At 34.8% G+C, this 15,519-nt stretch overlaps 1 protein-coding gene across 8 annotated transcripts in view; it reads left to right on the top strand.

Annotated features, from left to right (window-relative positions):
- The window catches only part of LOC127958220 (cytosolic phospholipase A2 gamma-like), a 32,423-nt gene extending 17,281 nt beyond the window's left edge, over positions 1-15,142 (top strand). Inside the window, exons 1-15 of one of the 8 annotated variants that reach the window (XM_052557012.1) lie at positions 6,207-6,325; positions 7,313-7,344; positions 7,932-8,043; positions 8,562-8,704; positions 8,794-8,995; positions 9,547-9,649; positions 9,731-9,871; positions 10,552-10,617; positions 10,696-10,737; positions 10,906-11,037; positions 12,626-12,745; positions 13,065-13,142; positions 13,219-13,373; positions 14,591-14,756; positions 14,846-15,142. In XM_052557012.1, the coding sequence (XP_052412972.1) occupies positions 7,313-7,344; positions 7,932-8,043; positions 8,562-8,704; positions 8,794-8,995; positions 9,547-9,649; positions 9,731-9,871; positions 10,552-10,617; positions 10,696-10,737; positions 10,906-11,037; positions 12,626-12,745; positions 13,065-13,142; positions 13,219-13,373; positions 14,591-14,756; positions 14,846-15,024 (1,671 nt within the window). In that variant the 5' untranslated portion in view covers positions 6,207-6,325 and the 3' untranslated portion in view covers positions 15,025-15,142. Of the gene's footprint in view, positions 1-6,206; positions 6,332-7,133; positions 7,153-7,312; positions 7,345-7,931; positions 8,044-8,561; positions 8,705-8,793; positions 8,996-9,546; positions 9,650-9,730; positions 9,872-10,551; positions 10,618-10,695; positions 10,738-10,905; positions 11,038-12,625; positions 12,746-13,064; positions 13,143-13,218; positions 13,374-14,590; positions 14,757-14,845 lie in introns of those variants that run through there. The other 7 variants (XM_052557013.1, XM_052557014.1, XM_052557015.1 and 4 more) reach the window with 7 other exon arrangements.
- The last annotated feature ends 377 nt before the right edge of the window (positions 15,143-15,519 follow it).

Here is a 15,519-nt window from a genome sequence, read left to right as displayed (position 1 = left end):
TAGTACTGAGCCTTGAGGTACTCCATACTGCACTTGTGATCAATATGATACATCTTCATTCACTGCTACGAACTGATGGCGGTCATATAAGTAAGATTTAAATCATGCTAATGCACTTCCAGTAATGCCAACAAAGTGTTCAAGTTTATGCGAAAGAATGTTGTGGTCAATTGTGTCAAACGCAGCACTAAGATCCAATAAAACTAATAGAGAGATACACCCACGATGAGATGATAAGAGCAGATCATTTGTAACTCTAAGGAGAGCAGTCTCAGTACCCTGATAAGGTCTAAATCCTCACATATACCATGTTTCTCTAAGAAGGAATATAATTGTGAGGATCTTGGACAGAAAAGGGAGATTCGAGATCGGTCTATAATTAACTAGTTCTTTGGGGTCAAGTTGTGTTTTTTTGATGAGAGGCTTAATAACAGCCAGTTTGAAGGTTTTGACGACATATCCTAATGACAATGAGGAATTAATAATAGTCAGAAGAGGATCTATGACTTCTGGAAGCACCTCTTTTAGGAGCTTAGATAGTATAGGGCCTAACATACATGTTGTTGGTTTAGATGATTTAACAAGTTTATACAATTCTTCCTCTCCTATAGTAGAGAATGAGTGGAACTGTTCCTCAGGGGTCTATAGTGTACTGTCTGATGCGATACTGTAGCTGACGGCTGAACGGTTGCAATTTTATCTCTAATAGTATCGATTTTAGAAGTAAAGTCATTACTGCTGTGATGTTGGTAAATGTCAAAACTTGTTGAGGCTTTATTTTTCATTAATTTAGCCACTGTATTGAATAAATACCTGGGGTTATGTTCGTTTTCTTCTAAAAGAGAAGAAAAGTAATCGGATCTAGCCGTTTTTAATGCTTTTCTGTAGGATAGGTTACTTTCCCGCTAGCAATACGAAATACCTCTAGTTTTGTTTTCCTCCAGCTGCGCTCCATTTTTCGGACTGCTCTCTTTAGGGTGCGAGTGTGCTCATTATACCATGGTGTCATACTGGTTTCCTTAACCTTCCTTAAGCGTAAAGGAGCAACTTTATTTAAGATGCTAGAATAGAGAGAGTCTGTAGTTTCTGTTACATCATCAAGTTTAAAGGCGGTTGGCATCCAGTTTATCGGTGCATTACCACCCCTCCTGGTGCGGCATAATTATTAAAAGTTTAATGTTTATCACTGATTGGCCAACACAGTAACACTCCTTTCACCAATGAGAAACCTTTTGGCACACTCATTTCCCTAGGCTGCCATTACCTTTTGGCATGCCCATTGCTCCAGGCTGCAGCTACCTGTCTCCTTTCAGCCAGAGCTAGGCCCATAGACAGTAAAAGAAATGGACACAGCGACCCCATTGGATTCAACGGAGACAAGTGAAGTCAATTAGAAGCACGCACTTCCTGGGGGTCAAGCATACTATTATTGAAGCAGCCCTGGGCGCCGCCATTGGCTAGCAGACCCCCACCTGCTGTTAGCATTCCATTGACTCCCATTCATTTTGGCGTCACTTTGACAGTGAATAACTTTACATCTGAGGCGTTTAAAGACTTTATTTATCCATTAATTATTTCTAAAGGAACACGAAAATGTATAAAAGGCTCCATTACCTTGTATCTTACGTTATGGTCCCGTAGAAGCAGTTTTTGTAAAAAATAGGCTAACGATTGTGCCATAACCTGTGACTCTCTGTCGCATAGTAGAGAAATTACCGTATGGACAGGAGGAGAAGCTCGCTGACAATCGTTTACTGTCTATGAGGCAATCAGGGGGACGCGGAGGCAAGAAGTCAAGGGAGATAATTAATGAAAATACTTACCAAAATTCGCTCCTGTTCACGCTCGCCTTCACTAGAAGTTTCGGTGGGTGATTCAGATTTTTCTTGGCACAGTTGTCAGACAGGTTGCTCACGTGACATCTACGTCATCAAGCTCAGTTTGAGTCTGCGCAGTACGCCCGACCCCCAGGAAGTGCATGCTTCTAATTGACTTAACTTGTCTCCGTTGAATCCAATGGGGTCGCTGTGTCCATTTCTTTTACTGTCTATGCCTATTTTGAATGAGAAACGCGCGTCTTGAGGGAGTGGATAGGGATAGTATTTTCAGCATTTAAATTATTCCCTGCTCCTCGCACTACTATTATATTCTGCCAGAGAGGACTGCAACTGCAATGCATCGTCATTTGGACTACTGTGGTACTGCTTTTTGTCACAGCTGTAATAAATTATTATGATTAAGTTACATGTGTCTATCTGTTACGTTTCTCTTATAGACTGTATACTTTATACACTCACTCTTTATAGGTTAATTTGTTCTTATAAAAATAAATAGAAAAACCAATGCAATACGTTTTTTTTTTGCACAGTTACATGATGTGTGAGTTTTAAGATTTTCTATTCAGTTTAATGTACTTTATTGGCACAGATTGTGTCTACATTAAAGCATGTCACAAAATGAATAATTGTTAAAATATTAAAATTCCCAGACAGCAATATATTGTATAGTTGGATCTGGGCCAACACTGCTTGCTGTCTGGGTTGGGTCTGGGCTATATAAGGCTCAGGTATGGCTCAGATTTGGGGATTCTGGCTTACTTAAGGCTGAGAATTGGCACCAATAATAAAACCTGTTTTGCTAAGGCTGAATAACTGGCTGAGATGTGTGACCCGAGTCTTTAATCAAGTTCTGGGGTACTTCCGATACTTGGGCCGAGGGAAAAGTCATTATTTTGTCGACCGGATCTGGGCCAGAAAATATTTGCTATGTGGGTTGTCAATGAGCTCGAAGTAAATCATCCAACATCTTGTTAGTCAGCTCTCCTTACTTTTGACCCTTGGTCACTTTCACAGCTTGTGTTGGATGCAGGGTTGTTGTTGTTGTTGTTTAAATGAACACAAAGTAAGTCTATTTAGTTGTCCTATCATACAATCAATGTAGCCTAAAGTAAGTTAAAGTTTCCCCGATGTAACTGGTTAAAACTTGTAGTGGAAATAAGGTCTTAAAATCTATGGAAAGAGTCTTTTAAAAGGTCTTATTTAATTTATTAAATTTAACTCCATGATTCCTGTACCCTTGTATATGTGTGCAGGAAATTAAGTGAAGGGAATAAAGCTGTGTTACTCTAATTCATTTTAACTAATTTAATGTGTTGTATGATTTTTGTTGTGTTTGTGTGTGTTTCCGTGTTTTGGAAAATAAGAAGAGATTGTGTGGTATTTCTCTTTTTTATGCTTAATACGACAAGCATAACCAAAATCTATGAAACATTGTGCGGTCTTCTGTCATTTCTGACCGGAGAATTTTACATTTAGAAATTTTCACCAGAATGGTATGAAACTTGTTGACTTTTATGGCGCTTGGTATGTGAACATACATTTTTTTAATATCCTTTTTTTATGCTATTTGAGGTAGCTTAGCATGATAATATGCCCGACTTCTCCACTGTAACTACATACTGTGTGTACTTTCAATCAAAATTAGGAGTTTATTGTTTTTATTCCAGGTAATATTTGTAAATGTTTAGAGTTTTTACTTCAATAACAATGTGGTTTACTGTTCTCAATGGCATCTTACACTAAAATTAGTCTGTTTCATTCTTATTTTGAGGTGAATATTGCCACCCAGATCCAGTCTATATCCAGATCAGATGGTGGATCAGCACCTAGAGATGGCAGCCCTGTATTTCAGCAGAGACCATGTCAGCTAGATGAGCCCCAGAGACAGATCCTCTCTGACGAGCTCATTGGTAATTGGGACAGTGATAACCAGCAAAGCCTCAAATTAATCCACACCATGCTGTTTTTTTCTTTTTCTTTTTTCTGGCCAGAGGAGATCTGTGCCTTACCGGGCCTGGGCTGCGTTTCCCAAAAGCATCGTAAGCCTAAGTTGATCGTAAAAACGATCGTACGATTGATCTTAATATTACGGTCTGTTTCCCAAAAGCATCGTAGCTTAAGTAGCACTTGAAAATCTTCGTAGATCTACGAGTGCTCTGGAGTATTCGTACATCCCCAAGTGCATTGTAAGAAGACAGATTTATGAGGACACCTGCAGGACAACCGGCAGATTACACTTTTATCTAGATTTAACACACTGCAACGCCAGTAATATAATAATATTTTGATTGTACTTTATTGTACACTTTATTGTACTCGTTTATTGTTTACATGAATTTATAAATGAAATAAATAAAAAGGGGAAAACAAGATGAAAAAAAACACATCTTTGTTTTTCTCTATCTCCTCTAAGAGGACATTAATTTCATCCTTTTGAAAGGTATCTTTTTTTTTTTTTTTTTTTTTCAGCCATTTTGTCAGTGTCTCCGCCTGTATGTAGGTGCTTTATATAGACTTGATTGTATTGATTGGTAATCCAAAACAGATGACAATTATTAGGTTAAACGTTCAGAATACGATTCCATATAAGGTTACATTTTAGCACTTCGCGAATGGACAGCGACTCCTAAGTAGCACGTAGAGCGCGTTCTCGCGCGTTCATGTTAAGTGCATTTTTGGGAAACGCTCGTGGAATTGCTGCGAGCGTTCGTAAGTTTGCACGTAGAAAACGCTCTTAAGAGCTAAGATACATCGTTATCGGGAAACCCGGCCCTGGTTTCTCATTAGGTTTTCCACTCAATCTCTGTCAACGATGGGGTTTTGGGTTCTTGCCACTGTCACCTTCATTTTTGCTTATTTGGGGACACTTGACTGATTTCACAGACATTATTGGAAGAGAGCTAAACTGGATAATGTCAACATTGAATCACCAATGAACTGACTTTAGCTGGAAAGACGACTTGTTAATGTCCGCTTGCATTATTGAATATTTTCCTGTCTGACTCTGTAAAGCTGTTTTGACACAACTGAATAAAGCACTATGTAAATAAAAGTGATTTGATGTTATATACTGTAACACCTGGTTCATTTTATTTATATATTTATTTAATTGACTTCTGCCTCATTTTAAAGATGTAATTGTGAACAGTAATGATATTTGTAAATGTTTTTTTTTGCCAACATTTTGTTTGCTTGCTTAGTTTTTCCTTAGTTAATTAAACATAATTTAAACTGAATTAATCAGTTGTTTTACAGATGAAATGTTTGTCAACTGGATTTTCAAAGGGATAGTTTGCCAACAAATAAAAATTTGCTGTTAATTTACTGACACTTCCAAGGCCATCCAAGATGTAGGTGACTTTTTTTCTTAATTTCCTGTATGTTTAGTTTGTATGAGAATTTTTTATAAATGGAGATGATTAAATAAAGACTTTTATGTGTTGCAAAGTGTGTGTTTTTAATGATTGATAAACACCATTTAATCATTTTAAATATTTTTTTTAAACTGTACAAATATGTTTATGTAGTTCCCCAGCAATTTCTATGCCCAAATAATACATCTTTTACACAGCGTAAACGGTTAAGTTTTAATTGACATAAATTGCTGTAGTCTTCTAAATGTTTGATAAAAAATATATATATATATTTATACATTTATAAAACAAGTTCGATAAAGGTTGAGCAAACAAAAAAAAAACAATTCAGATAACACTTTGACGTCAAAAATTGACTGAACGTAAAATTTATCTGGAACTTGTTAATAAATAAGAATTAGTTGAAACCGCTTGCAATTATTTACAGTGCGTGATTGTTGATGGAACGCAGTCGTTTATCAGTTCTGGGAGGCAATTATACAGAAATACTTTGATGACAGACTTTGCTCGGACATTTCCGAATATCATGTGGAACAAGATCGGCCCGCTGGTTAATCAGGATTTACCTTCCCACAGCACAAAATCACACGACCCTTCTGATGCGCTTGGAGGAATTAAATATATTTCCATCTCCCAGTATTCGCACTATCCCTTTTTCACAAAAGTCAAAAACCACCTCAACCGAGCGTAAAAACTTTTTTTTGCGAATTACGGCATTTTTATTCGAAATTCAGCGTTTCCATCACTCGATTCTGATGCGATACTTCAAAATGCACATATAGCCTACAGCTGGCAACTGAGGTCAAATTTGCAAGATAATTTCTCCAGTACCGATCGCAGAACCATTAACGTAAGAGTTTATCGATACTCCGGTCTTTTATAATTTAGCCCATGGACCGGATTAAATACCTGTTTTCGGTACCCATCCCTGTCTCAGTGAATAATTGAGTCATTCATAATATTCACAACCCCCCTTTAAGATGAATTCTAGACTTGCAGAGTAGTTTCAGACACCTAAACTATATAAGAGCATCGTCAGGCCGAGTGTCAGATAAGGACTGCTGTCTTGTTTTTTTTGGGTGTGTTATCGGAGACTCACGATTTACAGAAATAGTAAGTGTATGTTTTAAAGCTTTATATAAATAATGTCAGGGCTATATAAATATTTATTTTTATGTCATTACAAAATGCGTTGAACAACCTTGGTGATCCTTAAAATACCATTTAATTGTGGAATTCATATTTCAGTGTGACAAAGTTTTCACATCTTTACACAATTATTGAAATATTCTAGGGCTGCACAATTAATCGAATTTCTAATCGCTATTACAATTATGGATGCCACAATTACGTAATCGTTCAAAGTCCATTTATGTTATCCTGCATAAGATGATTTTTTCTTTCTACGTTATCTTAAGGGGTTTTCCACTGTTTTAATTTTAGTTTCAGTATAATATTATAATACCATTGATATTTTTACGTTTTTATAATTTAAAGAAGAAACCAACCCGATAGCCTATATTTGACATCTGAGGATTATGTAGAAAAGCACTAAATGTTTTTCAGTTAGAGTGTTTTCAGCTTCTTTCTTTTCATATAAAATACGGCACGGATAATAAGTCGCAATTACAATTTCAATGGAATCATCGAGAATTATAACTTTTGTCATTATCGTGCAGCCCTAAAATATATTATAAATAGGCTAATTGTATGTTTGAAACATCTACTGATGTTTGATGCAATAATAGAACGTTTAACAATCTGACTCTAAAAGCATTAAAGATGAAAGATTGCATGATGTCTGAAGTAATCAGCGGTATTTTTAAAAAATGTTTGCAGATCATGTTTTTTCGCATTATTTAAATGTTAAATTATTCAAAATTGTTTTCATTTTAAGCTGGAACACATATTTCACACAGTTTCTACTTTATTTACAATAGGTTTGTATATACTTTGACCCGTGGATAATTTTAATGCTTTTAACATTTACTCTGTTGTTTCTTTGGTTGATAATAATTCTCTAAATGTTACTGACTTGCTATATCCTTGAAAAAATATTCATTTTAAATGATCAAAATTTACTTGACTCTTGTTTTACAGATGAGTGCAAACCATTCTAAACCCAAGGAAAGGTACGTAATCCTGCCCAAATTTCTAGAATCATAGAAGCAGTAAAATAACACAAATGAACTTCAGATTTAATTGCATTGGAATCTAGAATACATATGTGTCCCTGCAGCACAAAAGCAGTCTTAAGTCTCTGGGATATATTTGTAGCAATAGCCAACAATACAATGTATAGGTCAAAATGATTGCTTTTTCTTTTATTGCAAAAATCATTAGGATATTAAGTAAAGATCATGTTCCATGAAGATATTTCGAACATTTCCTACCATGAACATATAAAAACGTAATCTTTGATTAATAATATGCATTGCTAACAACTTTATTTGAACAACTTTGAAGGCGATTTTCTCAATATTTAGATTTTTTTGCACCCTCAGGTTCCAAATTTTCAAATAGTTGTATCTCAGACAAATATAGCCCTCCGAAAAACCAGACATCAATGGAAAGCTTATTTATTTAGCTTTCACATGATTTATAAATTTAAATTCCAGAAAAATTACCCTTATGACTGGTTTTGTGGTCCAGTTTCACATATATCAAGTCATGTTCATGTCAGCACTGATCTGTTTGTTTGTCTCTGTGGCTTCCTCAGCGTTAAGAGGAGAAACAAAAACGTACTGAATAACAGCGAGCAGGAGTTTGTAGCCGGCAGGAGAAACACTGTTCTACAATCCCTGAAGAAGGTTAAGATTCAATGCAGTCAGGTAAAAGATCCTATGTTATATACTTCACATTTACAACTGCTTATTTTGAAATGAACTTCAGATGATGTGTTGGGTGATGAACATCAGCAGTCAAGCATCAGTTTCATCTTTTCATTGTGAAAAACGCTGCCGTTCATAGGTAGCAAGCATCTATGTGTTCTTACAATGCTTTACCATTTCAAAAAGCTCAGCACAATCAAAATGATAAAACTTTTGTAGCATTACATTCTGTTGTTGTTTCATCTTAAATCTGCTAATGCATAAATAACTTTCACACTTTCTACAATAAACATTTGTAAAGGAAGAGTGTGCTTCCAGGAGCAAGACTGGACACGCCTGAGATTTTTAATACTTACATAAGTCACAGTGTTTAACTGTGGGATGGGAACAGACGTTTGTAAACTACTGAATATCTCAGTTCATTTTCCATTAAACTACAAAGCAAGTGGCGAGAATCCCAAGTTGGAGTTTTTTGATACTTCTGATACCTGACATATTGAATGGTGTGTGCTTTTCAGAAAGAGGTGCCAAACATTGCATTACTGGGTTCTGGAGGAGGACAAAGAGCCATGGTGGGTTTGCTGGGATCCCTGGTTCAGCTTGATAAAGCAGGTCTTCTGGACTGCATCCTTTATCTGAGCGGAGTCTCTGGATCCACCTGGTATGAACCCTGAGAAACAACAAACACACAGAGATTGAATTGAGTTGAATGTCTAAAATGACAGATGTACTGTATGTTCTTCTCTGAAGGTGCATGGCCTCCTTATACAAAGAACCAAACTGGTCCACCAAACTAGAGACCGTGAAGAACAAAATCATCAAAAGACTCAATGGTCCTGAAGTCAGCTTGACAGACGCAATGGCCAAACTGAAGAAATATTACTATGGGAAAGACTTTTTCAGCTTGACTGACGTCTGGGCAGTGATGCTCGTCGCATCAATTGTGAAAGAGGTCTGTAACTATTCATGACCATTTTATAGGTTTAATTTTTATTCATAATTTAGAAAATTATAGGGTGGTATGATTTACAGCCTGTCTTTCCAAATACTGCTGAATCAACATATAGTTTGAGTTTGAGAAGGTTAGTTTATAATTTTCATTTATATCTTGCAGTTCAGTGGCCAAATGATGTTGATTCAGCTTTCCTGAATATGACTTTTCTTTTCTGACTCACTAAAAAGAACTGGTTCATTATCATTTTTTTGTGAATCAGGCTACACAGGTTGGGCTTTGTGGTTGCATATTTTTGTATTTTAAAGAAATGTTGCATTTTAAATTGAGAAACAACAAACCAACCTAGCGATAAAACTGATGGACATCTCCATTCAAGTTTTAAATGGAGCATTTCTCTCTAAGCCAGCAGTCATATTCTCTTGATAAATTCTCTCACTGTAGAAATGTCATATGAAGCTCCATTTGAGCCTCAGGTCCTTAAGATACAAAACTGAATGTCTCACAACCATCTCCCTATAATACAATAACATGATGTGTGTTTTCTGTAGATCGATGAGCACACACTCACAGAGCAGCGGAACCAGCACAATAAAGACCCGTTTCCCATCTATGCAGTGATCGACAAGCAAATCAAACAGAGCGATGACGGAGGTCTGCGTGTGATGCATGAAAAGGGATGAAATGTTAATGTGCTCGTGACAGTAGTTACATGGACATGTGTTCTGTCTGCAGACCCCTGGTTTGAGATCAATCCATATGAAGCAGGTTATTCTCTCTCTGGAGTGTTTGTGGACACCAGCGACTTTGGCAGCCAGTTTCACAAAGGCTCAAAGATAAAACATCAGGATGAATTTGACATGCTGTACCTGCAAGGTAAAAAACTTAACAGAGGAGTTCAATATTTAGATAAAACTTTCTTTGTAATATCAAAAACATTGATCGCATACTGTACTACTTCAATGATCTCTGCAAATGAGATATCAAACAGCTCATAAAAATAATTAGCATGGCTATTTATGGGTGTTATTTTGTATTTGATGCTCATTCTATTTTTTTATTAAAGCAAAAAGCCCCAAGAGACCATGGTTTACAGTGAATTTATAACAGCTAAGGGGTGTTGATTAATAATAATAATAAAAAAAAAACAGTATTCTTCCACCAAACAATGTAGCATCAGCTGTGGTTGCAACAAAGTGGTTGCCAAGCAACAGACAAACATAAACAAAGGTGTGTGTTTGTAGAGTAATTTACAACAGTTCCGAACGTGGCTCAGCCAATCAGAATCAAGGACCGGAACTATTCGTTTTATAATATAGTGTATTTTTGATATAGTCAAGAATGTTTCCATAATAAATAAAAATGTTTCAAATTAAAAATAGTTCATTATAAAACGGACAGCTCTGGTCCTTGATTCTGATTGGCATAGATGCGTTCAATTAGAAATTGATTAAATAAACTACAAATTGCCAGGAGAAAGTTTGCAAATCAATCATACAAAATCACTGCAGTTTATTTTGCATTTCCAAGCGTGTTGATGTTGTGTTTTTCTGCAGCTCTTTGCGGCAGCGCTTTAGGGGATGAAGTGGCTATTAAGAATGACATGTGGCAAAAGATAAAAGGTGAACATTTTTTCTGAGGACTGAAGTTTTGCTGAAAGTCAGCAGTTATTTTATTATCATCCTTTTTATGTTTTTCAGATTTCTTTCAAAACGAAACAACACTTGAAGCAATGAGGAAGGGTAAAGCATTTCTTACTGCTTTTATTTAAGTAGATATTTTTAAATTAAGAACTAGTTAAAATGTGTTTTTATTTAAGTACAACATTAAGTATAATTGCTTGCTTTTTTTTTTTTTTTTGCACTGTGTTCATCTTTAATATATATATATATATATATATATATTGACAGAAGAGCATGAGAGGAGTGAAGAGAGACATGAAGCGATGAGAATAGAGAAAGAAACAGACCCAATCTCCCCATCTGTAGACGAATGTCACCAGGCGCTCATGGATCTTCTGGATAAACATATGCCGGTATTCGGTGTGATATATGTGATAATGTGATATATCACGGTAATAAATATGCACAATATTGTTATCATGGGCAAATACTGTATATACTACAAATTATTCATAATTTGGAGTCCATTTCAAGACTACTATTCCCATAAATTGGTCAAAATGCACAACACTGCTGTTCACTGCTTGAAAGAGTGTGTGCTCTGATGTTAACAAGCACACATGAGTTAGACTGAATGAAAGCACGTTCACTCTCTGACAGCAGGTGGCACTAAACTGCAGAAAATGCAGCCATTACTCTGGAAACCCCATAAATAAAGCAGCTGCTCTACATTCTAAAACGTATTTAAATGGATTTAAATAGCCATTCAGATTTATGGATCTGTTGTGTTGTTCATCACAGCACCAAATACATAAATATTTAGACTTAATAGGCTATTTATTTTTAAACTTTTCATAATTGAAAAGTTTTTCAGTTATTTAATGTTTGTTCACACTTTACATTAGGGCTAAATTAGTTTACAGTAGTTAATTGATTAGTTAACATAAACTGCCAAAGAAAAATTATTCTGAACATTCATTAATTTTAGGTATTCCAATATATAACACATGGTTAAAATCAAAAGTTGCAACTGTGTTATGAGCTAAAATAAAGCTCTTTTTTTTAACAAATATTAATAACTTCTGTGGCAAATGTAGATATTGCTCATTGTGAATGTTAATGCATTAACTAAGGTTAACTAATGAGGTCTTATTGTAGGGATAACTATTGGTCTTTATAGCTCTTTTGCACGTTCTGTGCAAAATGTTTAACTTTTTGTATTTTTCTGTATTGCTTTATTGTATAGTTACTTTTGTTATAAGAAAAACATTTATTAAACCTGTTATACTGTATTTCTACTACTTTTTTAAGACTAAATTTCAACCGTAATTATGCCGCATACAGTGATAAAAGCATTAGCAGTTAATCGCAACATGAAAATTTGATACGGGTATATCCATACTTGTGGACATGAATTGAACTGTTTTGAATGGCGAAGATCCTTCTAGTTTTGATGAATCCATCAGAACAAATTTGAACCGTAAAGCATTATACATCACAGTGAGAACCTGCTGTTTAAATGCATCATGTTTCACATCATATCTGCGTTTAAAAATGGTCATTTGTGCTTTGAAAAAAAGGCGTCTGCTAAATATGTGACCCTGGACTTATTATTAGAATTATTAGAAAATCTGTAATCTGAGGTAGCAAAAAAAAAAAAATATCTAAATTACCTTTAAAGTTGTTCAAATGAAGTTCTTAGCAATTCATATTACTAATCAAAAATTAAGTTTTGATATATTCATGGTTATATATTTACGGAATTATCAACATATCTTCATGGAACATTATCTTTACTTAATATCCAAATTATTTTTGTCTTAGGACTACTTTTGTGCTCCAGGGTCACATATATAAACTATAAATAGTTTAAATAACTATTATATATCCATATAAAATATATAACTGTAAAATGTATAATAAAATATATGGATAAGGTAGCATTAACAATTAGCATTAGCATTAATAATATGTAATAATAATACAATCATGTCCTGTTTTCTTACAGACCTCTCTGGAGGCAGAAGTCCGCTGATTTCTTCAATGAAAATAGAAAAACAGTATATAAAGCATTTCGCCATGGATGTGTGTGAAGATTTGAGTAGTCGGAGCAATATTTGGCAATTTGGTAAGTTGAGCGGTCACTAAAATTGGCCTAAATTTAAGATTTATGTATGCTATTTGAATTGCAAAAAATTGAAATCCATTTGGATTACACAATAAACTTAAGTGATGCATATTTGTCAGTCATACATAAATGTAACAAATCAAATTGTATTTAAATTAATACCAATAAACAGTAGCCAGGTTTATATATTTATCAGCATTTAATCGTTTGCTTTCCATATGCACAATAAGCGGTAATGAAACAATCAAGTCAAGAAGTCTACAGCCAAAATGGTTCTTGATAACCTGCAAATTTAAGAAAATGTGTAACTGTTTTACAGATGCTGGGTTAAGTATTTGTAAATGCATGGCTGAGTGGATCTGGGGAAGGAAATATAACTTCCTCCACAACTTGAGAGGTGAGAACAGACCTGCTAAAAACTTGCAATTCAACGAGAATAAGAAACAGACTAATTTCTTTCTGTGATCGATTAGATGAAGCAGTGAACTCCACTCTTCTGCAAAGTGAGACGAGAGACTATATAGACGCAGGAGTGTTGCTGAACTCACCCTACTTCTCAGTGCTGAGAGAAGACAGAGACATTGACCTCATCATTTCCCTGGACTTCAGTGAAGGAGATCCTTTCATGGTATTACACACATACAACACACACTATAATAAAAGAAATAGAGCACCTAGAAATCATCATTCACTCTCTGTCATGTCATGTTCAGTGAATTGCCACCTGATTTATGGGCTCACAGAAATCATCCCTGGTTTTGAACCATTGAAATGTTTGAATTTTGGATTTTTTAAAATTTGGTACGTGCTTCGAAGCACTGGTTCAAAAACAAAGGTTTCAAAGCTTCATGAAGCAGTTCTTGGAATGCTCCAAATACTCATCATATCCTTATTAAAAAAAAAAGCTAGCCCTGGCTTGTTTGGCACATGGTGTAGGGTTAGCATAGCTGTATAGCTGTAGGTTAATTCCCTTACAATAATTCACTACAAATAAAACCAAAAAACTATAGTTACACAAGTGAACCATGGTCTTTCTAATCTAACCAATGTATAACCGTGGTATTTGTAGTAAAACTGTGGCTATACAAATGGTAATCACTGAGCCAAAAAACATGGTTACTACACATTTACTATAATAAAACCATGGTTACTTTTTTCTAACAGTTGTCACAACAAGTGAGAAATATCAACCATAGACCACACAAAATTGCAAAATAGAAACGGCCAAAATCTACAAACAAAACAAAAAGCTACAGGGTCTGTGACGAAACTATCATCAACATTGACTTAGCTTTTCAAATAGCAAGAACTCAGACATTAAAAATGTTTTATAAGCCCCAATGATGGCTTTTTCTTAATCAGTGGTATTTTAGCATAGCACTCTAACAGAGAAATTACGACGTTTGACCTAATAACCTGAATTTTCACAAATTAACAAGTTCAAAAGTTTATAAATGCTTATTTCTTAATTCTGTCATCCTGAGCAGTAAATCTGACCACTTTGTTCTTCAGAAGAAAAAAACAACAACTTTCTTTTATTTTCCAGCATTTTCTACATATTCAGATCCATCTGTTCAAAATGAGAACTATTACAAACTCAAAAGCTCAAAAAAAAAAAAAAAAAAAAAAAAGAATTATAATTGGGGTGTAAAAACTTTTGAACAGGATAATCAGTGTAAATTTATCTTATTTTTGTGTTTTGGGAAAAGTAAATACTACCTACTAAAAATCTACCTTTTAGAAGGGTGGTACTTTATATCTTTAAACAAAAAAAGAGTAATTCACTCTGATAATTCTGTTCAAAAGATTTTAATGAAGTCTTTCTCTCATTCATTTCTGTTGCAGACAGTAAGAGATGCTGCTGAGACTTGCAAGAAACTAAAAATCCCTTTTCCTGAAGTCAAAGTTCCCAGTGATGAAGGAAAGAAACCAAAGGACTTCTATGTGTTCAAAGGCCAAAACGCTCCAACCGTGATCCACATCCCTCTGTTTAATACGGTCAACTGTGGAGGCAAGTTCAGATCTTACAGCTGTCCTGATTAAACCTGAAATATCACTGAAATAAATGGTTCTGATTTGAGTGTGTTACTGTTTCTTTAGATAAAGTTGAGGACTGGAGGAAAAAATATCGCACCTTTCAAGGTTCTTACAGTGCTGAGATGATCGCTGATCTTATGGACGTCGCTGGAAAAAACATCTCAAACAACAGAGAGAAACTCAAGGAGCAGATTCGGGCGGTCATTGAAGAAAAAGATTGGGACGCTTTAAAACTTTTCTGAACAAAAGACTAATTTAGCGTGAATATAAAAAAAAGTAATTTCACAGAAAATAGTGTTGATTTTTTTAAATTTATTTTTTATTGATCATTAATTAAATCAGTTTTATTTCTAAATGTGATCTGTGTGGCAGTATAAGAGTATCATGTTTGCATTTTATTTAATATGTTCAAAATGTTCCATAATGCTTGACTTTCATTAAATATTAAAGAGTTGATTAAAAATCAAATCAATCATAACACAGGCTGAATTATGATTTCTGATTAAAAATAAAAGAAAACAAAACCCATTACAATCAGTGATGTTGTCAACACTGGATGCGGCGTGACATTAAAAATCCCAGACAGTAAACTCATGTTTATGAAGTACTGACACAAAGTTTAAATTATTTGTATAAAACAGATACCTTTGTTTACATTTGTGTGTTACTTGGCAACCAATTTGTTGCAACAACAGCTGTTTCTGAACTACATTTTAAGGCAGAATTTATTATTAATA

The sequence above is a fragment of the Carassius gibelio genome, chromosome B5 (assembly GCF_023724105.1).
Source record: "Carassius gibelio isolate Cgi1373 ecotype wild population from Czech Republic chromosome B5, carGib1.2-hapl.c, whole genome shotgun sequence".
NCBI lineage: Eukaryota > Metazoa > Chordata > Actinopteri > Cypriniformes > Cyprinidae > Carassius > Carassius gibelio.
This window is presented reverse-complemented; position numbering and strand designations above follow the sequence as displayed.